At 44.3% G+C, this 26,060-nt stretch overlaps 1 protein-coding gene across 5 annotated transcripts in view; it reads left to right on the top strand.

Annotated features, from left to right (window-relative positions):
- Positions 1-26,060, top strand: part of MASP1 (MBL associated serine protease 1) — a 67,897-nt gene that overhangs the window by 17,864 nt on the left and 23,973 nt on the right. For 4 of the 5 annotated variants that reach the window (XM_086398655.1, XM_086398654.1, XM_086398652.1 and 1 more), the window contains exons 3-8: positions 10,584-10,761; positions 12,388-12,519; positions 14,626-14,822; positions 17,029-17,176; positions 19,302-19,420; positions 20,353-20,431. In XM_086398655.1, the coding sequence (XP_086254781.1) occupies positions 10,584-10,761; positions 12,388-12,519; positions 14,626-14,822; positions 17,029-17,176; positions 19,302-19,420; positions 20,353-20,431 (853 nt within the window). Of the gene's footprint in view, positions 1-10,583; positions 10,762-12,387; positions 12,520-14,625; positions 14,823-17,028; positions 17,177-19,301; positions 19,421-20,352; positions 20,432-23,141; positions 24,377-26,060 lie in introns of those variants that run through there. The other variant, XM_086398657.1, reaches the window with a different exon arrangement.

The following is a 26,060-nucleotide window of genomic DNA, read 5'->3' as shown; positions in this document are numbered from 1 at the left end:
TCTGCCCAGGGCCCTCCTGGCAAATGGGCAATCCTTCCTGGTAGCAGTGGGATTCCTGGATTCTAAGGACCTGCCAGCGTGTCTAGGCCCTCACACTGTTAGTGGCGTCCAGTACTGATGTCCAGTAATTGTATGTGCACAATACATACCTTGCTAGGGTTAGGGGGTTCCCCTATCTCCATTAAGAGGTTCTTACTTGAACTAACAAATATATAAGAACACTTTACTGGGACTCTCAATAGAGCTGGGCCTTGACAGTGGCTTCACCATTATGTGGCCATGTGACTTTCAACCAGGTACTTCACTTCTTTGAGCTCAGTTTCCTCATCTAAGAGAGGAAAAAGATAGCTTTAAAATCCTTTCTATCTCTGATCTGCTATGGTCTTGTAATTCCAGTTATTGAACCAGGGCTGACTCATGTCAGGACATTTAGGTTTTGTCTTAGGTCTGCTATTCCCAGGCTATGTGAACTTGGAGATTCATATCACCAGTCTGGTTCGGAAACTACAATCTACCTGAAGTACATTCATTACAAGACTACCTAAAGATGGTTGAAAATACCCTGTCAACTGGAAATCCACATGGAAAGTGGGGGTGGATTATTTCTATTGAGATCCAACCAGTCCATTCTAAAGGAGATCGGCCCTGGGTGTTCTTTGGAAGGAATGATGCTAAAGCTGAAACTCCAGTACTTTGGCCACCTCATGTGAAGAGTTGACTCATTGGAAAAGACTCTGATGCTGGGAGGGATTGGGGGCAGGAGGAGAAGGGGACGGCAGAGGATGAGATGGCTGGATGGCATCACCGACTCGATGGACGTGAGTCTGAGCGAACTCTGGGAGATGGTGATGGACAGGGAGGCCTGGCGTGCTGCGATTCATGGGGCTGCAAAGAGTCGGACACGACTGAGCGACTGAACTGAACTGAGCTACTACTATTACTGCTAGTGGGCTTCCCCAATAGCTCAGCAGGTAAAGAATCTGCCTAGACATGCAGGAGACATAGGAGATGTGGGTTTGATCCCTGGGTCAGGAAAATCCCCTGGAGGAGGAAATGGTAACCCCCTCCAGTATTCTTGCTGGGATAATCCCATAGACAGAAGAACCTGTTGGGCTACAGTCCACAGAGTTTCGAAGAGTTGGACACAACTAAAGGACTAAGCCCGCACTACTAGTTTAATTATTATTAATATAAAATATAATAATATATAAATATAATAAAATATAAACTATAATAATATAAAATATGTAATTATTAAGTACTTTAATTATTATTATCATTACTATTTTATAGCCAAATGACTTGGTCAGGACTGAAGTAACAACCTACAGCCCCTCTCAAATATGGCCAACTTGAGTCTTAACCACACCAGCTGTGCTATTTTTACTTACGTGGCTTTCAAGAACTTCTGAAATACAACACATACACACATCTCCTTTTTTTTTTTTTTTTTAGTCCCAGGTTCTTGTCTAGCATCTGGTATTTTTAATTTGCTCCTTCTCATGGTCTTTGGGCTTCTCTGGTGGCTCAGTTGGTTAAGAATCTGCCTGTAGTACAGGAGACCTGGGTTCGATCCCTGGGTTGGGAAGATCCCCTGGAGAAAGGAAAGGTTATCCACTCCAGTATTCCAGCCTGGAGAATTCCATGAACTGTATAGTTCATGGGGTCACAAAGAGTCGGACATGACTGGGTGACTTTCACTTTCACTTTCACTTTCATGATCTTTAACTGCAGTTTGGGCAGCTGAGTAAAGCAGTAACATTGGGCTGTTGCCCCTGGCTCAGTCCTTGGAATCAGGAGTTCTGGGTCCAGGACTGTCACTGAAACACTGGCCTAAATTCACACACCTAGAGAAATCCTTTGAAACCCAGGACAGTAAGGGGGAGGTCTCTAGACTTAATATTATTCTCTTGTGGATATAAGCTGTCAGAGATCCTTTAAATTACTCTGGTCCTCTCGTATAAAATTAGGAAAATATCTTCACTGTGCCACCCACCTCCCAGGACCATTAGGAAGCTTGTAAAGTACAGAGAGTCAAAGAGACCTAAGGTGCCACCTGTCAGATGAGGAGGCCGTGTGGTGAGGGCTCCCTCGGTTCCCTTCCCACCCCATTAACCTGTGATCTGGGGGCCTCATAAAAAGAGAGGTCTGTGTTGCTAGCTCCAGCGAGGTTAGGAATGAAGGAGTGGAACCAGAAAACAAGGCATCCAGGAATGGTTCCAATCTCTTAATTCTTCTTCAAATGTGTGAAATTACCCACACTCCACTTATCTGGGAGCCCAGAAAGATGTCACCTCAGTTGGCTCAGTCTTAGTGCTCCTGTTTTTCTCTCTGATTTACTGAGTGCTGACTATATTTCAGATAACTATCTACATAGTTTACATATACGTTCACCAAGTCCTCTGATTTACAAATACTATTATTTTCACTATTTTACAAATGAGAAAAACCTATTTACAGAGCATTTCCAATTTGTAGGGCTGTCATAATAAATTACCATTAACCTATTGGTTATATCATTCATAAATAAATAAATATATAGAGATTTCTTCTGTCACAGTTCTGGAGGCCAGAAGTCTGAAATTAAGGTGTCAGTGGAGCCATGTGACCTCTGAAGGTAACAGCACACTCTGAATATCTGCCTAAATTAAGCCTGAATAGCTCTTCAAGGGCCCAGAGAAGATGTCAAAGGGGCTCAAGGATGTAGCTTGGGAACATTGACAAGCAAATTTCTGAGGTATTTGGACTTATACCACAGCCTTTTTGAAAAAAAAAAATGAGGTAGAGTTGATATACAGTTGTAGTTCAGTCACTCACTCATGTCCCAACTCTTTGTGACCCCAAAAACTGCAGCACGCCAGGCCTCCCTGTCCTTCACCATCTCCTAGAGCTTGCTCAATTCATGTCCATTGCGTCAGTGATGCCTTCCAACCGCCTCATCCTCTGTCACCCTGTTCTCCTCCTGCTTTCCCAGCATCAGGGTCTTTTCCAATGAGTTGGCTCTTCCCATCAGGTGGCCAAAGTATTGGAGCTTCAGCTTCAGCATCAGTCCTTCCAATGAATATTTAGGGTTGATTTCCTTTAGGATTAACTGGTTTGATCTCTTGCAGTCCAAGGGACTCTCAAGAATCTTCTCCAACACCATGGTTCAAAAGCATCAGTTCTTTGGCATTCAACCTTCTTTATACATTATTATGTAAGTTACAGGGGTACAACATGGTGATTCACAATTTTTTAAAGTTAAATTCCACTTATAGTTATCATTAAACATTAGCTATATTCCCTGTGTTGTACAGTGTATGCTTGTAGCTTACTTATTTATACATAATAGCTCCTTCCTCTTAATTCCCTACTCCTATCTTGTCCCCACCCTCTCCTCTCTCTACTGGTACCCACTGGTTAGTTCTCTGTATCTGTGAGTCTGTTTCTTTTTTGTTATATTCGTCAATTCATATTATTTTTTAGATTCCACATATAAGGGATATCACATAGTAGTGGACAGCCATTTTTGTTCACCTTGTGTTTTGTGTGTGTGTGTGTATATGAAGAAAGCCCTGCTTTTTTTTTTTTTTTTAATTTTATTTTATTTTTAAACTTTACAATATTGTATTGGTTCTGCCATATATCAAAATGAATCCGCCACAGGTATACATGTGTTCCCCATCCTGAACCTTCCTCCCTCCTCCCTCCCCATACCATTCCTCTGGGTCGTCCCAGTGCACCAGCCCCAAGCATCCAGTATCGTGCATCGAACCTGGACTGGCAACTCGTTTCATACATGATAGTATACATATTTCAATGCCATTCTCCCAAATCATCTCACCCTCTCCCTCTCCCACAGAGTCCAAAAGACTGTTCTATACATCAGTGTCTCTTTTGCTGTCTCGTTTACATGGTTATCGTTACCATCTTTTCTAAATTCCATATATATGCGTTAGTATACCGTATTGGTGTTTTTCTTTCTGGCTTACTTCACTCTGTATAATAGGCTCCAGTTTCATCCACCTCATTAGAACTGATTCAAATGTATTCTTTTTAATGGCTGAGTAATACTCCATTGTGTATATGTACCACTGCTTTCTTATCCATTCATCTGCTGATGGACATCTAGGTTGCTTCCATGTCCTGGCTATTATAAATGGTGCTGCGACGAACACTGGGGTACGTGTGTCTCTTTCCCTTCTGGTTTCCTCAATGTGTATGCCCAGCAGTGGGATTGCTGGATCATAAGGCAGTTCTATTTCCAGTTTTTTAAGGAATCTCCACACTGTTCTCCATAGTGGCTGTATTAGTTTGCATTCCCACCAACAGTGTAAGAGGGTTCCCTTTTCTCCACATCCTCTCCAGCATTTATTGCTTGTAGACTTTTGGATCGCAGCCATTCTGACTGGTGTAAAATGGTACCTCATAGTGGTTTTGATTTGCATTTCTCTGATAATGAGTGATATTGAGCATCTTTTCATGTGTTTGTTAGCCATCTGTATGTCTTCTTTGGAGAAATGTCTATTTAGTTCTTTGGCCCATTTTTTGATTGGGTCATTTATTTTTCTGGAATTTAGGTGTAGGAGTTGCTTGTATATTTTTGAGATTAGTTGTTTGTCAGTTGCTTCATTTGCTATTATTTTCTCCCATTCTGAAGGCTGTCTTTTCACCTTGCTTATAGTTTCCTTTGTTGTGCAGAAGCTTTTAAGTTTAATTAGGTCCCATTTATTTATTTTTGCTTTTATTTCCAATATTCTGGGAGGTGGGTCATAGAGGATCCTGCTGTGATGTATGTCGGAGAGTGTTTTGCCTATGTTCTCCTCTAGGAGTTTTATAGTTTCTGGTCTTACATTTAGATCTTTAATCCATTTTGAGTTTTTTTTGTGTGTATGGTGTTAGAAAGTGGTCTAGTTTCATTCTTTTACAAGTGGTTGACCAGATTTCCCAGCACCACTTGTTAAAGAGATTGTCTTTAATCCATTGTATATTCTTGCCTCCTTTGTCAAAGATAAGGTGTCCATATGTGCGTGGATTTATCTCTGGGCTTTCTATTTTGTTCCATTGATCTATATTTCTGTCTTTGTGCCAGTACCATACTGTCTTCATGACTGTGGCTTTGTAGTAGAGCCTGAAGTCAGGCAGGTTGATTCCTCCAGTTCCATTCTTCTTTCTCAAGATAGCTTTGGCTATTCGAGGTTTTTTGTATTTCCATACAAATTGTGAAATTATTTGCTCTAGCTCTGTGAAGAATACCGTTGGTAGCTTGATAGGGATTGCATTGAATCTATAAATTGCTTTGGGTAGTATACTCATTTTCACTATATTGATTCTTCCAATCCATGAACATGGTATATTTCTCCATCTATTAGTGTCCTCTTTGATTTCTTTCACCAGTTTTAAAGGAGCAGGAGACATCACTGATTGGGTAATCAGAAAGCTGCAGTGTGAAACTGAAGCCACCGCTCACTAGATAATGGCTTTGATTGAGTCACTGAAATCATCTCAGCTTCAAGTTTGTCACTAGGTGGATGTCGATGCATTGATCGTCTCTGATGGGATCGTTTTATGGACATGTGGAAAGAAGCCATAGCTGTCCTCTTACAGAAAGTTCACCAAGTTTTCTGCTGCCCTGCCTTAGCTTTGCCTAGGAGGTTTGTGCTATTTCTACTAAGATGGACAGCTCATAGAAAGCAGGCTCTGGTTTCTCCTCCTTCAATCTCTCTTTCCTGCTCCCTGTCCTCAAGAACCCCTTTCCTATATCAGGTAGTGGTGGGTAGGGAGGGGCAGCTGAGACTCCAAATGCCCTCAGAACTTTGCTACTCCCTCTACCTAGATGTCCTCCCTTCTGCCCCCTTCCCAGCCCTCCACCTATGATTTCTACCTGCCTACGTCCTACTCACCTTTTGGTCCCAGCTCAGAGACCATTCTCTTCTTCCTGTTTTCTGATTCCCTAGGCTGGAAATATTTTCCCATTTATAACCTGAGGAACTTCCTAGCTTTCATTGCAATAACTATAATCTGGTAATTCCCTAACACAGACACATGTGAGTACTTATTCTCCTACTAAGTTTTATATTCCCAGAGGCAGGGGGCTTGCTTATTAAACACATGCAACAAATTAGTAGTTTTTGGCATCCTTCATGTTATAATGAGGACAGAACTTGGTATATAAATATTTGTTGAGATGAAAGAAAGCAAATTGAGGACATGCATCCATATGTTAGTGCCGAAAATCACAATAGGACACGGCTGAAAGGACATGGCTGCCCATAATAAGTAGAAAAATAAAAGAGTCTGTGATCCCCAGCCAAATGGTTTTCTACTATTATGAATTTTTTGTTTTCATTTGATAAGGTATTTCCCCCCATCATGTTAATACAATGACCCTAGTACAGGGACAGTCCAAACAGAAGCCAGGGCTCAATCCTCCATCTGTACTCAGAAGTCAATGGGTTTTGTAGAATTTTACAGTCATAGCAAGGGCTGCAAATATTAAGTAGGGCCAGTGACCCCTCTGTTTAGGTTACGACCAGAGCTGTCACTGAGCCACATCCTCTCTGGGAGACAGTCCATGCATGCCAGATAAAGTTTCAAGAGGCCCTTGAGCCAAAAAGTTGTTTGGCAAAGTGCCTGTGTCATTTGCCTTGCAGTCTCTGGATTGGTGGGCTCCTTTCTCCAGGGTCAGAACTGTTCCAAAAGCAAATCTGGTATCAGGAAATGCTCGTGGTTATCTCTCTACTCTTGAGCAAGTCATTGCCCTTCTCTGGACCTCAGTTTCCTCTAGAAGGAGGGGATTGAAACAGCTCTTAAAGGTCCCTCCCTCCAGCTCCATTTGGAGCTACAGGCTGAATTCCCAGGGCCCTGGGGCCTTCTCTTTCCTGCTTCTAAAGGTCTATCAGACTCAGATTTTCCCATGGGTCTCAGCTGGGGCATGCTTACCTGTCCTCTGAAATAGTGAGGCACTACAGGTGAGGATTGTTTATCTGCCATCATAAACTTAGGTATCCTTAAGCCTGGAAGTTACAAGAAGGGAGGCTGTTTATCGTAGACCTTCATTAGGTCTCTCCTTGATCCAAAAGATCTCTGGTTGGTTTCACTTGAAAGTCTCATGCTACAGGTACTATAGAACCCTGGAGACCTCGGGGTTAACAAACGAGGAATGAGGCTGTCGTGTCTAGAAATGCTGATGCTCAAGGCTTGACTCTTCATTAGTAATTGCTTCTAGAACACATGGTATAGACCACAAACAAGTTCAAGTTCTTAAGTAGGAAGCACTCTCTGTGTTGAAACTCCTCCTCACCATTCTCTAGCTCAACGAATCCCAACTTTTTTGACACCAGGGACTGGTTTTGTGGAAGATAATTTTTCCACAGACCGGGGGTGGGAGATGGTTTCAGGATGATTCAAGTGCATTACATTTATTATGCACTCTGTTTCTATTATTATTATATCATCTCCACCTCGGATCATCAGGCATTAAGATCCCAGAGGCTGGGGACCCCTGCTCTAGTTGGTTTATTTAATGTATGGATATAATGCCTTGTTAGAATACTAGCATGTCAGGACTGGAAGAGAACGTAGAACTCAGCTTGTTCAAACCCCTAGTTTACCAGGTAGATAATTGAGGAGTCAGGAGTCAGCCATATACCACTTTTTGGTGGAGTCAGAAATAGGGGTCCGGACCTCTAACAGCCAGGTCCATACATTTCGCTCCAATGCAGAGGTCACCGAGATAGTGCATTTCAGCTCATGTGGTTACTCATAGAAGAAGCCTCCTCCCAGACCCTCACTCTTTATGTATTTAGTCTTATTCTCATAAAATTCTAATGATAGCAGCTTAATGAATTTCTGCTGCTGCTGCTGCTGCTAAGTCACTTCAGTTGTGTCCGACTCTGTGTGACCCCATAGACGGCAGCCCACCAGGCTCCCCTGTCCCTGGGATTCGCCAGGCAAGAACACTGGAGTGGGTTGCCATTTCCTTCTCCAATGCATGAAAGTGAAAAGTGAAAGTGAAGTCGCTCAGTTGTGTCCGACTCTTCGCGACCCCATGGACTGCAGCCCACCAGGCTCCTCCGTCCATGGGGTTCCCCAGGCAAGAGTACTGGAGTGGGGTGCCATTGCCTTCTCTGAATGAATTTCTACCTGAATTTAAAACAGTAAATAAAACCCTGTCTACATAAAGAAGATATAAGAATTGCAAAGGCTTTATAGTCTGGGGGCTTTCAATGCAGGGCAAGCAACATTACAAAACCCAATATCCCCAAGAAACTTGATGTTTATAATACTGTCCTTGGATCACCAAAAAGGATTAGTATATTTTCCTGAGAAAGCAGGCATTTGAATAAAGCGCTTTGAAAAGCATTACACTCACAAACACCCCAGTTTTTAAAAAAATCATAGGTAAAACTTCAGCTACCTGGAAAACTCAGATCATCAAAACAACAAAGCAGCTGAGATGTTCAAGAAAGTGACATTTCAGCTGTGTGTAGGTTGGAACACTCTACAGCAATAAGGCTGGTGTGAGTTTGGCTAGTATCTGCAGAGTAGAGGAAAACATAGCAAAGCCATGATCTCATCTTCTGTTTACACTTCAATTCCCAAAGTTAGTGATTAATTGTCCTCATGTTTTGTTGCCAGGGCAAATTGTTTTCCTTTAAAGCTCCCACTTATTTTAAATAAATAAATCATTAGTTTCAAAACAGAAGTGTCAAATGTCAAGATACTTCTGACACACTAAGCTAATGAACAAAACAATTCATTAGAAGCTACTAGAGATAGGCAGCCTTTGAGAACTTTCCTTTAAAGGCTTTGAAAGGCAGCAGACATCATTCTTGGTCAGATTTTTCTCATGCATCTTGGCTAAAACATCAATCTGGAGGATGCAGATAGAAATGCTTCAGACGCTTTACCGACTGAGCCACGAGGGAAGTCCTAAAAGGATCGAGATAGGTATAAATGATAGAATGGTAGGTAAGCAAAGTATGGTAGTCATAAAAACATACCAGCCAGCTACAACACTGCTTCCCAAACCGAACACACAAAATCTGCTTTAGACAACCAGTTTAGAATCTCTCCTTGGGTCTCTGAATCTACCCAGGGCCCCCGGCTCTTGCAAAATAGGGAATTCTTTAGCAAATAGGCAATTTTTGCAGCTGAGTCTTAAAAAAATGCAACTATTTTGGGGTGATTCCAGTAGTTTCTGTATTAGTAAGACTACCTATTAAATATAGTTCTGATTACGTGACTTGCCTTTTTGTTGTTTAGTCGCTAAGCCGTGCCCGACTCTTTTGCAATCCCGTGGACTGTAGCCCACTAGGCTCCTCTGTCCATGGGATTTCAAGTCACTTGTTACATGATTCAAGGTCAATAATAATCTAGTTTCAACCTATGCCTCCAAATACATCTTTTCCTACAATCCCCACAGAATTTCTGGCTTCTCATTATTCTCAGAATAGGTCTTGCACTTTTAGTTCTGGCTGACAAATATTTATTGGATAACTGCTATATTCTAGGTCCTATTCCATGCACTGAAGATATAACTGTAAAGAAAAGAATCTGAAAAAGAATATGTATGTGTGTGTAACTGAATCACTTTACACCTGAAACTAACACATTGTAACTAAACACATGGTTTATTTACAATGTTTATTTACAATTTACATTTTTAAAAATTCCAATTCTGATATAGATAATGTATCATTTAAAAAATAAAGCTCAAATATACCAATAATAAAGTAATTAATTAACTAAAAGTCTCACCTTCCTGTAGCTTATATTCCAATGGTGATCTTTTGCCTCCTTCTGAGTACATCCTTCACAAGACACTTGTCACACTGTATGATAGCTCTGTCTGTTTTCCGCCATCTGAACACTGCTTCCCCATGGGCATGTGTGTGCTCAGTCGCTTAGATGTGTCCAGCTTTTTGTGACCCCATGAACTATATCCTGCCAGGCTCCTCTGTCCATGGAATTTTCCAGGAAAGAATACTGGAGTGGGTTGCCATTTCCTACTCCAGAGGATCCTCCTGACCCAGGGATTGAACCCAAGCATCTGTGTGTCTTGCATTGCCAGGTGGGTTCTTTACTACTGAGAGACCTGGGAAGCCCTTCCGCATGCACAGCTCAATGGCTTAGTCATCTCCCATCATCCCCATCCCACGCTTTGTTCCGTGGTTGGCACACACTGAATTCTCAATGAATGACTTATATTGTGTATAGTTTCTTTTCCTGGAAATGTAAGTTCCTGTTGTATCTAGAATCCATCTGTGAAATCTAACTCTTCTGTTTTATTAAATATGAAAATTTATTTTAACATTGAATTTTTTTTTAACAAATAAGCCATTTTGTTGCCAACAGGACTAACGTGAAGCTACTTCTGATGGACTTAAACAAAATGAATGAAACGGGGAGAGGACAGATACATTGGCTTAACCTGTAATGTGTCTTTCTTCAAATTCCAGAATTCCTAAGCCTCTTTCTTTGGGCTTCCCAGGCTGCCTGGTCCACTTGTGGGCAGCTCCTCTGTCTTTTCTCCTTGAGACCAGCAGAGAAGCTAATTTGGGAAGATGCACATCATGTTCCCTTTCTTTTTGACCCTAAAGGTAGAAACTGAAGACCAGGTGCTGGCAACCTTCTGTGGCAGGGAGACCACGGACACAGAACAAACCCCTGGCCAGGAAGTGGTTCTCTCCCCCGGCTCCTTTATGTCCATCACTTTCCGGTCAGATTTCTCCGATGAAGAGCGATTCACAGGATTTGATGCCCACTATGTGGCTGTGGGTAAGTTGGAGAAGTGGGTGACTCATCCCCACATCTCCCTTTCTCTCTCAAAATTAAGTGTCTTGTGCTCTCTTCTTTAAAATGAACACCTACTACATAAATTCTACCATTAATGTCTTACTGCATTTAGTCTATCGCACATCTATACATCTATCTATCCTCTATCCATCAATTCATTTTTTTTGACACATTTCAAAATAAATTGCAGACATCAGTACTCTTCTTCCTAAATACTTTAGCATGCATATTGTTTATCTAGGGTTCAACAGCTATTCACAATTTTTTCTTTTCATGTAAAATCTGTATATTCAATGAAATGCATAAATCTTAAGTACATTTGTTAAGCTTTGAAAAATATATATTTGTATATAACTGAATCTCTAACAAGATGTTGAGCTTTACCATTAACCCCCAAAGTTCCTTTATGCTCCTTTCCAATTACACCACACTCTGACCTCTTTAGAGGTCACCACAACAGTCCTGATTTTTTTCACCACCATAGATTAGTTTTGCCTCTTGCAAAACTTAATATAAATGAACACATACAGATTATATTTTGGAGATGAGAAATATTTTACTCAGCACAAAGTTTTTGATTTTCATTAATGTTACAATTCATTAGTAACTGTTTCTTTTCCTGGCAGAGTAATTTTCCATTATATAAATATACTACAATCTATTTATTCATTCTCCTATTGACAGACACCTGGGTTCTATCCATTTTTTGGATCTCATTAATAAAAATTTCCACAAACATTTTTGTACAAGCCATTTTGTAAACATATGTTTCACTTCTGTAGGATATATATTAATATCTAGGAGCAAAATTGCTTAATCATAGTGTAGGTGTATGTCTAGTTCTATAAGAAATTGTCTTACAGTCTTTTTCCACAGTGTTTGCACAATTTTGTATCCCTCCACCAATGTATGAGAGTTCTGGCTGCTCTATATCCTCACCAACATTTGATGTCATCAATTAAAAAAAAAAATTTAACCATTCCAGAGGACATGCGTTGGTACTTCATTATGGTTTTAATTTGCATTTTCCTGGCACCTAGTGATGCTGAGTATCTGTTCATGTGTAAGCTTCTTGGCCATTCCTGTATCTTTTGGGAAGAAATATGTGTTCAAATTGGGTTGAGAACATACATCTTTTTATCTTTATATTTCCAATACCTAAGATAGGGCTTGACCCACCTTAGAAACTTAGAAAGAGAGAAGCAACATGGAGGAGAGGTTAAAAACCCAGATTTTAGAGCCAGCCCACCTTGATTTGAACGAGGACTCCACTTACTATCTGTGTGACTTGGAGTAAGTTCTTTAATGGCTCTAAGTCTCAGTTTCTTCATCTATAACAAGGGGGTCATAACCGTCCTGCTTGCTGTCATCACAACTGTTAGAGAACAGTGGCAGCACCAGGAGTCAGGCTGCCCAGGTTTGACCAGGTTTTCTGTGACCTTGGGTAAGTCTCCTCGTTTGTAATTGGAGGCTTAGGTGAGGCTTAAATGAGACAATGCAGGTATCTCCCAACAAAGTGAGAGGCTCCACTGAGTGCTCTGTAAATGTTGGCTGTTCTCTTCACCATCACACTTGAATTGGTTGTGAGAGGCTCTACCTGCCCTACAGATGTGGATGAGTGCACGGAGCGGGAGGACGAGGAGCTGTCCTGTGACCACTACTGCCATAACTACATCGGCGGCTACTACTGCTCCTGTCGCTTCGGCTACATTCTCCACACAGACAACAGGACGTGCCGAGGTGGGGCCCAGCATTGATTCTGTGCATCACTTTTAGGAGTCATATTTTCCAGTAAGATGAGGGGAGGCTCAGAGGAAGGATGGACAGGCAGTAGGAACAATTAAAAGTACAATCGAACCACAAGAATAAAGATGTTGTAATGCCCACCAGCCTGGAAGTCGGGTTCAGATTCTCAGAGAACTGCATTTGAGAAGCCCCGGCCTCTAGGCCATCTTTCTTCCTGGGGAGCAGGGCTTTCTGCTCTTTAGTCCCTATTTCCTCTCCTCCTGTAAGTAATAGGCCAAGTCAAGGGAAAACCCAGGTTTCCCAGGTCTGAACCCTGCACTAGGTTTTACCCACCAGCTCCTTTTTTTCTGCTCTTCCCTGGCCTCTCACTTTTATATTGTGATAGAGGGAACCCCAGTGCAAGCGAGAGAAGGGGAGAGAGAGAGACAAAGATAAGACAGCAAGAAAACATCCCTTTCCTTCTTGCTCTCTTTGCTCTCCCCTCTCATCCACGTGCCTTCTCTGCCATAGTATCCAGGCTGAGGTGGGGAGGGAGAAGTAGGAGGACTAAGACATTTCCAGGAGGACCTCCTGGCTAGCAGGTAATAGCCACACAGGCAAATAATAAAATCTAGTAAGTGTTGTAAATGAAGTGTGGGTGTGGCACCGTCAGACCTGAGTCTGCGGCAAATGAGCAAGCACTTGCCAGAGACGATGCCCTTGATGAAGGAAAAAGGACAAGGAAAGGGAGGGCATGACAGGCAGAGAGAACTGCTTCTGCAAACATTCAGAAGCATGACAGGATTCGGAATGTTTGGGGAGTTGCCAGTAGATCAGTATGACTGCAGGGTAAGGATGTGGGTCCCAGAAAGACTGCTTGGAAGCTGAGTGAGGGAGCATTGGGGGAGGGCATGCTAGAAACAGGATGTCTTTTCCTTCCTCCTTCAAAAACTTCTACTTCTGAATAAAACCCCTCAGTATAAAGCAGGCACATACATGAGTGTTGAAGAGGGTTGTATTTTCCATGGTTTTCATTCAGTAAGTATTTATTGAGTATCTACCATGTGCTGACCACAGAGGGGCTAAGACTGAGCAATGTTTATGAATCCTGTTTTTCATTTTTGCTTCTGCCCCCCAAGAGCCTTTTTCTGTTCCTAATTGTCTCACCCATGAAATTTAATACCACAAATACCCTGTATATATGTTTATGTACTATATGTCTGCCTGTGTGTTATGCATAAAAAGAGTAACAACTTCCCCTCTCTAAGAACCAACTTTGGCCCCTCTGGGAGCAATGTCATCCCCATGAAAATGCTTGGGGTAGAATATTAAAGCACAGGGATTCAGAGACCACTCTAAACCTTGTTCTAAAGCTTGTAACTGAGGAACTTTAGGGTTAGCTATGCCCCCTTTCTGGGCCACAGTTTTCTCATTTATAAATGACCAGAAAGAACTGACATGCCAGATCCAAGGACAGTGGTTCAATGGCATATCACAGGGCCTTTGCAGGGTTAAGCCATGGCCAGGATACAAGATACTGGTTGCTGGGTTGCAACTGTGATGGGGAACAGAGCAGACTCCCAGAGCTCAGGGGATTTGTGGGGGCAGGAAAATCCACCAAGAAATACATTTCACAATGCAAGCAGTGGTCAACAGCATGAAGAGAAACAAGGCAAGGCCAGGGGCCAGAGAGTGAGGGTATGTGTGAGGGTCCTGTGTTAATGAGGGATCAAGGATGGCTTTGAGCAGAGATTTCATGGAGTCCTGGGCTGAGGGGAGAGCAGCACAAAAGAGGAGAAGATCCTCTCCCTGACCACACATCTCAAAACCTTTCATCTGAGACCCCTCACGCCCCACACCAAGATCGGAGAATTGGACAAAAAGGTATATCACACTCACTGCCTGTGAGTCTTAACCCTGAAAATTACTTGCTTGTGTGACCTTGCGTAAATCTCTTCCCCTCACTGAACTTCAGTTTCCCCATCTGTAAAATGGGGATAGTGACTCCTTCCCCCACTTGCCTCTCAGAACCACTGGGAAAATTGTGCCGTAGCAGATAAGAAACGGGCTGCTGTGGCCCTGAGTGTGGTGTACCACTTTGCTCCCGTGTGCTTCCCACAGTGGAGTGCAGTGACAACCTCTTCACCCAGCGGACCGGCGTGATCACCAGCCCCGACTTCCCCAGCCCTTACCCCAAGAGTTCTGAATGCCTCTACACCATTGAGCTAGAGGAGGGTTTCATGATCAGCCTGCAATTTGAGGATATTTTCGACATTGAGGACCATCCTGAGGTGTCTTGCCCCTATGACTACATCAAGGTAAGATAGCAGTGGCTATACGCCCTGGGGATACTGACAAATCTTGGCTGAATTGGGAAAATTGACATTCTCTACCTTCTTCCAGGATAGGGGGCCAAGCAGGTGGCTTCCTAAAAAGTAATTATTTAAAATAACATCCACCACCTTCATTGGACCCAGTCTAGGGAACTTCCCTGATCCCAAATCAGCCCTTTGCCCCACCTGAAAAATCCCTTCTGCCAGGTAACATAATATCATCATGAAGTGACACCAGGGTGAAGATCATGGGGACCATCTTAGAACTCTGTCTGTGTGTGTTAGTCATTTAGTCAAAAAATGTCTGACTCTTTATGACCCCATGGACTGTAGTCCATCAGGCTCCTCTATCCATGGAATTTTCCAGGCAAGAATACTGGAGTGGGTTTCCTCCTCCAAAGGATCTTTCCAAACCAGGGATGGAACCCGGGTCTCCCACATTGCAGACAGATTCTTTACCATCTGAGCCACAAGGCAGGCCCAGAACTCTGTCTACCATACATTATATCCCAGCTGCTATGCTATGAGCTTATCATTAGGCAGGTAACTCTAGGGGCTTCACTGTCCCCCTCACCACAGTAAGGGTGACAAGATGAAGATATACCCAGGATTATAGAAGTCATCAAATGAGGATTAAGAAGTGCTGGTCCTCAGAGGAGGAAGGAGAAAGAGTTAAAGCAGAGGCAGGACCCAGGCCTGGGGGCTGGAAATCTGGACCAGCCCAGAGTGCCTCTTCCTTCTCTCCATCTCCACTGCCTCTGCTGCTGCTAAGTCACTTCAGTCATGTCTGACTCTGTGCGACCCCATAGATGGCAGCCCATCAGGCTCCCCCATCCCTGGGATTCTCCAGGCAAGAACACTGGAGTGAGTTGCCATTTCTTTCTCCAATGCATGAAAGTGAAAATTGATAGTGAAGTCGCTCAGTCGTCTCCGACTCTTCGAGACCCATGGACAGCAGCCCACCAGGCTCCTCTGCCCATGGGATTTTCCAGGCAAGAGTACTGGAGTGGGGTGCCATTGCCTTCTCCTGAGTCCAATCCCTGCTCTCTCTGGTCAGCTGCAAAGCTACCTGGAGGGTTTTCTGGCATCCACTCTTGCTCTGCATGGTATGTTATCTTCTAGCATCCAGGGTAAATTTTATAAAAGTCAGGTTATATCAAGATTGTACTTGGAATAAACATGAATTCCTCAACACAGCATGGCTCATGGCTGCCTTCCCATCCTCAAGCCATGGCATTCCCTCTCCTCCAGCCTCACTGGCTTCCTTCCTGCTCTTGATACTTACCAGGCTCTTTCCCACTTTTGGCCTCAACCTTTATATACATTGTTTTCCCTGCCTGGAATGTATTCTCCCCTCCTCTCCAAATGACAAGCTCCTATTCATCCTACATGTTTCAAATCCAATGTTACCTCCACAAAGAGGCCTTCCCTAACTATTTAAAGTTATTATCTATTATACTGAAGCTTCCCTGGTGGTACAGTGGTAAAGAATCCATCTGCAATGCAGGAGACACATGCAGGAGACAGGGGTTCGATCCCTGGGTAGGAAAGATTCCCCTAGAGAAGGAAATGGCAACCCATTCCAGTATTCCTGCCTGGAAAATTCCATGGACAAAGGAGCCTGGTTGGCTGCAGTCCATGGGGTCACAAAAGAGTTGGACATGACTTAGCAACTAAACAACATCTACTATATTAATGATGAAAATTATAGAGACTACATAGATTTTACTACTTAAATTATAAACATATAGCATACATTTATATTATATATGTATGTTATATATCACCCTGATTATTTTTGTGATACTTACTACAGCTGGTAATTTTTTTTTTTTTTTTTTATCTATTAGTCTGCCTGGACTAGACTGCAGGATCTTTGCAAGCAGGGGCATTTTCTGTCCTATGTATCTGGACAGGGCTCTGCCCCTCTCTGAACCATAATATGTTCATCTCTGAGGAGAGGAAAATCAGCCTGCCTTGTCCACTTCCAAGGTCATTGTAATCTGTGAATGGCAGAATGGAGATGGAACCCATTGGTGAATGGTAATGCCCACTAAGAATGTGAGTGAACATCATGGACTCACATGGAAGCTTCCAGAAAACCCTGGGTGCAGAGTAGCGATGATCCCAGAAGCAGTCACTGCCACCACTCAGGTGTGACCCTGCTTTTTTTCTATCTTGCCCCTCACAGATTAAAGCTGGTCCAAAAGTTCTGGGGCCCTTCTGTGGAGAGAAAGCCCCAGAACCCATCAATACCCAGAGCCACAGCATCCAGATCCTGTTTCGCAGTGACAACTCGGGGGAGAACCGGGGCTGGAGGCTGTCATACAGGGCGACAGGTAACACAGTCTCTCCCCTTCTGGGTCACACCTGTCTTCCATGCTCAGCCCTCATGGTGTAGCAGCCAGGGAGTGTGAGGGGGTGCTGGCCTGGGCTCCTCCGGGGATGTGGCAGGACTCCCAACCCTGCCACTGAGCAGCTTGGGACCAAGGCAGATTCTCTCTGCTGACTAGTTTCTCATCTATAAATGGGATAAAGGGCAGCAATGATGGTGGGTTTGGATAAGACGTTTTCAAAACTGGCTGCACTTCAGAATCAAGTGGGGAGATTTTTAAAAACAAAAAACATATATGCATCAGTACATGATACTTGTTTTTCTCTTTCTGACTTACTTCACTCTGTATGACAGATTTTAGGTCCATCCACATCTCTACAAATGACCAAATTTCGTTCCTTTTTATGGCTGAGTAATATTCCATTGTATATATGCATCACATCTTTCTCCATTCATCTGTCGATGGACATTTAGGTTGCTTCCATGTCCTGGCTGTTGTAAATAGTGCTGCAGTGAACACTGGGGTACACATGTCACTTTGAATTATGGTTTTCTCAGAGTATATGCCCTAGGAAAAATGGTACAGATGAACCTATTTCCAGGGCAGGAAAAGAGATGCTAATATAAGAGAATAGACATGCAAACACAGGGTGAGGGAAAGGGGAGGGTGGAACAAATTGGGAGATTGGGATTCACATATATGTATTGCTGCTGCTGCTGCTGCTGCTAAGTCACTTCAGTCGTGTCCGACTCTGTGCGACCCCATAGACGGCAGCCCACCAGGCTCCCCTGTCCCTGGGATTCTCCAAGCAAGAACACTAGCGTGGGTTGCCATTTCCTTCTCCAATTCATGAAAGTGAAAAGTGAAAGTGAGGTTGCTCAGTTGCGATCCCATGTACTACCTTATCTAAAATAGATAGTTTGTGGAAACTTGCTATAAAGCACAGGAAGCTCAGCTCGGTGCTCTGTGGTGACCTAGATAGACAGTATGGGGGGTGGGGGGTGGAGGGAGGGGATAAATGTATACATACAGCTGATTCACTTTGTTGTACAACAGAAATCAATACGACATTGTAAAGCAATTAGACTCCAATAAAATAAATAATTTTTTTAAACTATAATTTTCAAAAAAAATAGTTTCCAGAACTTCACACTGTGATTGACTGGGCCTGGAGAGGATCCTTCCGGCCCCAGGCCTTCCAAAGTCTGGGGCATAAATTTGGGTGTAGGCCTCTAGTACAAAATGCTTCATCATGGTGCTTTGCCTCCTTGAGCACCCAGAGTGACAAAGCCCACAGGCCTCATCGCCCAATACCTTGAGGCACCCGGTCCTGGTCCAAACCCTGCTGGAGTTACTTGACCAAGGGGTGTACAGTAACTGGAGGAAGAGGGGCAGCGGCAGGACCACAGCTGGGTGTGACTAACACAGTGCAAAGACGCTATATCCTGGCCTTGGCTCATCACCAGCTTCAGTGCCTGCTTGTGGGGAGAGGCAGGAAGAGGATATTAATGAGGGAGAATAATCCAGGAAATGCGTCAGGCATAGGAATTCTATCCAGTTTAGCCTTTTGAAGTGCAAATCACAGTCTCTCTGGCACTGTGAAGAATGATCTTGGGAAGAAAGAGTGGGGTCATCGTGAGTGGCCCAAAAGAGCCAACTACTCCCACTGAGTAAAAACTTGAAGGGTGTAAATTTCAGCGGAATATGAAAATTCTGTTCCTCTCATTGGAGGAGTCTAGTATGAAAGGTACACACTGGTGGGTACTGAGCTCCTCGTCCCTGTAGAAGTGTCCCACAGGCCTACTGTGGAAGATGGAAAGGAAACATCAGACAAGAGTTATGCTCAGACATTTAATACCTTTTCCTACCCTGAGTTTTGATGAGATCATCTGGCAAACCACCTCATTTTACAGATGAGGAAATAAAGGTCCAAGTTGGAAAGTGACCTGCTCAAGTGTCCAAAGTAAGCCTTCTACAGGGCCTGGTAGGTCTAGGCCCCCATGCCCTGGGGGTGCGGTTTTCACGTGTTCTTTCCCACCTCCATCAGGCCTTGAATTCTAGGGAAAGGCTTCTCATGACCCCCCTTTCCTTTGTTTTCTCACCTACTCCTTTCATTGCTCCCCACCAGGGAATGAGTGCCCCAAGCTGCAGCCTCCTGTCCATGGGAAAATCGAACCCTTGCAAACCACGTATTCCTTCAAAGACCAGGTGCTCATCAGCTGTGACACAGGCTACAAAGTGCTGAAGGTACAGGGTCCTCCCAGGGGAGGGGTGGGTCTCCAGGCTAGAGAAAACTCCCCAGAGCCTCCCAGGGCAGATGGGCTTCCAGAGCTTGTCCTGGTCCCACCACGGTATTTCTGAGCTTTCCCACAATGCGCCAAAAATTCCAGCCTTCTGAAAATTCAAAGCATGTGTCCCAGACTCTCCCTTCTGAAAGTGGTACAAAAGTCCGAGCAAAATATCCATTTAGCCCGACAGTCAGTACAAACAGCCTTAACACAGTTCATCAGGCTTACCGACTAGCCCTGGGACAGAAGCTGAGCTTTTAAAGGTGGCAGCTGAGCATTGCTCATTCTCTGAAACAGTGGTTCTCCTAGGAATCCACTAGTTAACAAAACCACCTCCCAGGCCCCACCTGAGATCAAGTAGAATCTCTGGGGCAGGGCCCGTGATCATTTTGTCTGTTAAGTTGCCCAGGTGAGTTCAGTGTAAGCCAAGCTAGTGGACTGCTGCTCTCATGGAATGATAATCCAAGTGGGGTCCCCACCACACCAGCACATCACTAGTTAGAAATGCAAGGGCTTGGTCCCTAGGCCAGAGCCACTGATTCAGAAACTCTGGGAGGGGGCCTGCGACACTGATGCTCACTGAGTGAGGTTTCAGAACCACAGCTCTGAAGAAGGCGTCACCAGTACAGGTGTCCCTTCTCAGACAGCTGCCCAGCCCCCAACCAACACCCGCACCCCCCAGCCCCACCCTAGCACTAGGTGTCTCTCCAGAGTAGGAACGGGCGACATGAACTCAGTGTCTGTCCTCCCCTTGATTTCAAGCCCTTGGAGGCCCCCGTTGGGAAAGCCCAGCGGAGAACAGCCAGCTCTGGAGGGAGAGCTGGTTACACTGGGAAACAGTCACCAACCCACTCCCCCTCCTTTCCTCCCCTTCTTCATGCTTCTTCCTAGGATAATGTGGAGATGGACACATTCCAGATGGAGTGTCTGAAGGACGGGACGTGGAGTAGCAAGATTCCCACCTGTAAAAGTAAGAACACACTGTTGGCTGGTTATAAGGGTCATGAGCCCCCCAGCACTGGGGGGATGTGAGCAGAGCCCACACGGGGTGGGGGGAGCCTGGCAAGTGCACCCTGAGAGGGATGGGGCAGGAATTTTACAGACACAGTGCGGTTGGATGAAAAGCTCTCAAATGTTCCTTTCAGCAGTAAGGTGTTAGGATTTCAAAAGACACTACTTGTGAGTCCCAGTTTGCTTTCCAAATACTAATTTTACCTCTGCCTGCAGACAGGTTGCCAAATTTGCTAGGTGAATAGCTTGTCTCCACGTTTGAAACTAGCTCTGGCATTTGCTAATATAGGACACTATTTTGGCACTGGTGACCTTGACCGTCTTTAAGTGGCCATCAGCTGTATCCGCTGTCTCCTGGGATGGCTGTGAAGGCAGGGTGGTGAGGTCAGCACAGTGGACCTGCGTGAAGCAGGGGTTCTTGGAACCCAGAGTTCTTGCCTTGGCTCTGCTTCTAACCCATGCTGTGATCATGGATAAGATCCTTCACCTCAGCTACAAAGAAGTTTGGACTAGCCTTAATATTCTAGAATATATCCCAGTGGTTCTGAAATAATGCAATCCATATAAATCCTTCAGTAAGTTTTGTAAAAATACAAACTGACCGCCACCACGCCCTCTCCTGCTACCCAGGTGATTTTAATGCAAGACTTGTAAGGACCACAGTTTTAGAGGACATCTGTGGCAAAAATGATGGGAGCAGGCATAGTGACAGAAAGTGAAAGAGAAGAAGGGAAGGAGGGGAGGAGGATTTATTTTTGAATGGAGAGGTGAGACGTCAAGAACTAGAGTGGTTCTTCACCCAGCCCCAGCCCCATTTCATGACCCTATATAAACTTTGAAATACTATTCCCTTCCCTAGTCCTAAATGACTCGAGTCCAGTAAGCAGGCAGATGCATTCCCAAGGGGACACTCTCAGGGTGGGGCTCCCCTGAAGCAAATCCCAGGCATAATTTTGGATCGGAAAGTGCTTGTTTTAAATTTTATTTTTAATGGGACATTGTGGCTGGAGTCAGAGCCCAGTGTAGGAAAGAGGGGCATTTTATGACTCCAACAAAAAGTTTCAACAGACGTTTAAGTGAAAATGAGTGAAATCACGTCTGACTCTTTGCGACCCCATGGACTGCAGCCTACCAGGTTCCTCCATCCATGGGATTCTCCAGGTGAGAATACTGGAGTGGGTTGCCATTTCCTTCTTCAGGAGATCTCCCTGACCCAGGGATCGAACCCAGGTCTCCCACATTTCAGGCAGAGGCTTTAACCTCTGAGCCACCAGGGAAGCCCCTGGTTGCCTATGCAGAAGTCCATAGGGATTTCAGATGGAAAAGACAAGGTCAGACGGTAAAGAACTCAAATGCCAGCAGACATGTGTGCCACCTCCTCCAGCAGGTGGCTCCTGTGTGGTGCTGTGACTGAGGCCTTTGTGAAGCACTCTGCAGGACAAGGCAAGGGAGCTTTCTGAAGGAATCGGAGGACAAGGGGTAGAAAGGACAGGATATTGCTTTGGAGACAAGAAGTTCTAGATTCCAATCCAGACTCCACCAGTTCAACATCCCTGAACCATTGGCTCGTCCTCATTTGGCCTCAGTTTCCAGCATTGTTGATTGTTCTGAGGACTAATTGAGATTCGGGCTCAATCCCTGGGTTAGGAAGTTCTCCTGGAGGAGGAAATGGCAACCCACTCCGGTATTCTTGCCTGGAAATTCCATGGGAAAGGGGAGCCTGGCAGGCAACATGTCCTGTGCTCAGGACATGACTGAGCACAACTGAGTTAATGTACACATCATACCTAAGGTGCACCAGGAATAAGTGAAAACTCAGTAGAAGCTTGTTCATCTCCCCCATCCAACGCCCTTTATAAGAAGAGGTTTTGGTCTCTCTTTCATGCTTTTGGAAATTTGGGTAATAATTTTTCTTCCCTAATGAGACACATACTTTTTATGGTAACAGAAGTGTTGACAGAGCAGGGCAACTCATGTGTTTGATGGTACTTTTATGTGACATATTAATATACAAAAGTATCAGGAAAAGAGGAATTTTTTCCTTCCTAATATGGCCTGGTTCTCCCACATACCAGTTCTCAGACACACCGGCATCTCTGCTTGTTCACTGAGTAGGTATTTATTGAGCACTTTTGTTCCAGGCATGTGCTGGGTCCTAGGAGAGATGCAAAGGCAAAAAAGACTGAGAAGTTGAGAGTCCCCAGGGAAAGGGGTTGAGACAGACAGGAAGTGTACATGTGCAGTGAAGAAACTTGCATGGGAACAGGAAGTGGGAATTATGGGTTGTGGTCCTGGCCCTGCCTCCACCTGCTGTGGTGACTCCAAACAAGTCTTGGTCTGCTCTGATGCCATCTGTCAAATAAGGGTTTGGAACAGATGAATGCAAAGCTTGCTCAGGGAGCAGAATGTTACCATTGCCGCGAGCCAGGACTTATGACTGTGCGAGTTCTCAGAATGGTACACATCCCACAATCCCAAGCTGTCCTTCACGCTGACTACCTGCACTGTGCATTCTTAATCAATTCTGGTGGAGCAATTTCTGTATTTCCTGCATAAACTGTGTCTGCTTTGCTTGCTAATTTTTCTTTCTCTTCTTTTTCTCTCTCCCTTCTCTCCGCTTCCTTTCTCTGCACCTCCTAACCCCTCTTTGATCTTCATCATGGTGGCAGAAACGGAAATGGATGTGGAAAGCGAACCTGAGTCAGAGCAAGTGGCAGAGTGAATGCTGGGACCCCACACTGTGCAGACATCCAGGAATGGACCACTCACAAGACCCTGGGTCCCAGGGGTCCTCCATCCCTCCCTATCTTCCCAACACTCCATTTCCCATTTCAGTGCGGGTTAGAATGGATGCTGAGCAAGGCAACTCAGGCCCAAGCAGTTGAAACTGCCTAGTGTGTGAGAACAACTCTCCTTCTGAGGGTTCACCCATCATTTAAACATTGTGCTGGAAAATAATGAAAAGACAATGGGGGATTTCTTTTTTAGCACTTCTATGTGGACTATACTCTTCTGAAAGGAAAAAATGGCTTTGATTCTAGAGACACTTGATTTAATTTATATTCAAAAGCTTAGGAGGACCAGGTCAAAGTGAGCCCTGATTTCTACTCCACACCTCAAGGTTAAATGGGCCAGAGTCACTTTGTGACTTTAATATTTGTACCTGTTGCTACTTTCTTAACAACCCTGAGTAGGTGAAGTTAACAATAACTCATATAGTGTGGGTTTTTAGGAAACCTAGATCTAGTCTCATGCCCAAAAGTTTCTCTTCCACCTGTACCTAAAATGGGGCTAAAATCCCATCACCAGGAGATCTTTCCTCTGGGGCTTACAAAGTTTGCATTTCTGAAAATTTCCTAATTAAAGTTTTTCAAAAGATAGGCATCAGACTTGAAAACAGCAGTGTTCAGCTTTGGAGTCATGGGACATCACTGGGTTATGAACAATGATGAAGAAGGGGCTGCAGAGGTTGGGAGTCTCTGCTTCAGCCTGAACAAAATCTAGGTAGACATATCAAAGAACCCTTGCATTACACTGTGACTGCTTATTAGTTTATTCCCTGATTGAATGGCCTCTTGATGAGGGCAGAATCCTGCAAAGTTGGCCAAAGAATGGTCCAGAGACTGAAGTGCCATTCTAGGTCAAGGGTGCCCCTGAGAGAGGAGCTGGGGCAATCACTAAAAATAATCATCAGTTGAATCAATATTTTTAACAGCACAAAGGATAACAGGCCTTGCACTCAGTGTGATAGAGGGGATCATCATTTAGGCAGAAGATGTGATATGAACCCAAATAATTACAATACCAGGAAACAAAAGATACATGCATCAGAGGGTGAAGAATAAAGGGCCATGCAAAGAAAAATGTGGAAGCAGCTGTACCCAATTAAAAGAATGAGAAAATACTTTCAAGAAGCAGCAATATTTGATCAAGGTCAAAGCGTGGGCAGAGCATGAACCACAGGGTTTCCCCGAGTGGGAAAGCAGCAGCACAGTGAGGGGTCCTTGACACTGGAGCACGAGGGCACCACAGGAGGGATGCCCAGAAGATGGGGCTGGGGGCTGGGTGGGCTGGGCTGGGCATTTCCGGATCTTGAGGGCCAGGTGAGCCAATTGTGTGTGGTTGCCTAGGACTCCCCTAGACTCTGTCAAAGCATCTTCAGGATGGCGGATCAAGAAAAACATGTCTGAAGGGAAATAAACGACAGCAAGAGTGAGAGTGAAGACAGGGTCTGGGTAGCAGAGCCCCATGCAGAGATGCAGGAGAAAGGGGGGCCGAGGGAATGGAGGGAGGAAGCGTATTTTGATTCCAGAGTGCGGAAGTGACCAGGTGCACTTTAGAGAAGATGTCAAGACCCTTCCTCAAGCAAAGAAGATAGACTGAGGAGACAGGGCCTGATCTACCATCTTGGATTGTGTCAGGCAGAGCTCAAAGGGTTTTGCTAAGGGAAGTTGTCTCCATGTCCCACAGAGATACAGTAATTTGCCTACTACTGTAGACCTGGAGAGAAGGTGCACCTCTTCCCCACTCACTATATCCAAGCTGCAGTGATCCTCTGTTTTCCACTATTTGTCACACCCTCTGTGTGGCTGTAAGAGCAGCTTCATCAGTGGGCCAAGTGACTTCTCTGGAGGGAAGTGAAAGCAGACCCTCAGTCCAGACAATTTCTGCTAGTGCTGGACACGTACAGGCTCTCAGGGGCTTGAACACCTAGCCCTGGAACTGCTCCACCTAATACTAGATACTAGGTTTTGAGGATAATTTGGGCAAAATAAACTGCTAGACCTAAGTTAAGGGAGACAAGGCTCATACAAAGATCCAGACACTAATCAATGATATTTCCTAAAAAAAAAGGAAGAAAAAGCTGCTTTGAGACTCATCAGGAAAATACATGTAAAATTGTTTACAGTTTTAGATAGTAAATATTATTCCCTCTTGCTATCGTAGTGCTGACCCTTACACACTTTCCCCACCCCTGCCCAGAGTAGAAGGGTGTCTCTACTTTTGGGCGATCAAAACAAATGGGAGTGATTCATCCAGGGGGATTGGAGGCCAGGAAACACCACTAACCAGTTTTCTGGGTGTGTTTGCCTTTCTTGTGGATAGGAGGTACCTACCTGCATTTACTTCCATCCTTCATCCCTCTCCTCCATGCTGGAGGCTCTTAAGATCACCTATGTTTTAAGCTAGATAACACTCTATTCAGTAAAAAAGATAAATTTGGAATTCTAATATTAAAAAATCACAATTTCTGAGTAGCATCTCACAGGTAAATTGTCCCTGTTTCTGTTTTCCAAGCAAATTCAGGAGGAAGGAAACTGGCTTTAGAATGTGATCCTCTGACATCAGACAGCTAATGTCTAGCCTTACCCAGAATATTGATTATAGGCCATTTTCACTAGAAAACAGATTCTAATAACTGTCAGTCTGGTTTACTTATAAAAAGCATTGAGTTTAAGATCAGGTCTAGTTCTCTGACTAATTCACTGTGTGACCTTAGACCAATCAAGGCTCCTCTCTGGCTCATCTGTAAGTAAAGATGATGTTCTAGATTGCCTAACTTCAGATTCCATTCCCCCTGGGAAGTT

Source organism: Bos grunniens, chromosome 1, assembly GCF_055505025.1.
Source record: "Bos grunniens cultivar Pamir isolate PY7600 chromosome 1, Bosgru_T2T1.0, whole genome shotgun sequence".
NCBI lineage: Eukaryota > Metazoa > Chordata > Mammalia > Artiodactyla > Bovidae > Bos > Bos grunniens.
This window is presented reverse-complemented; position numbering and strand designations above follow the sequence as displayed.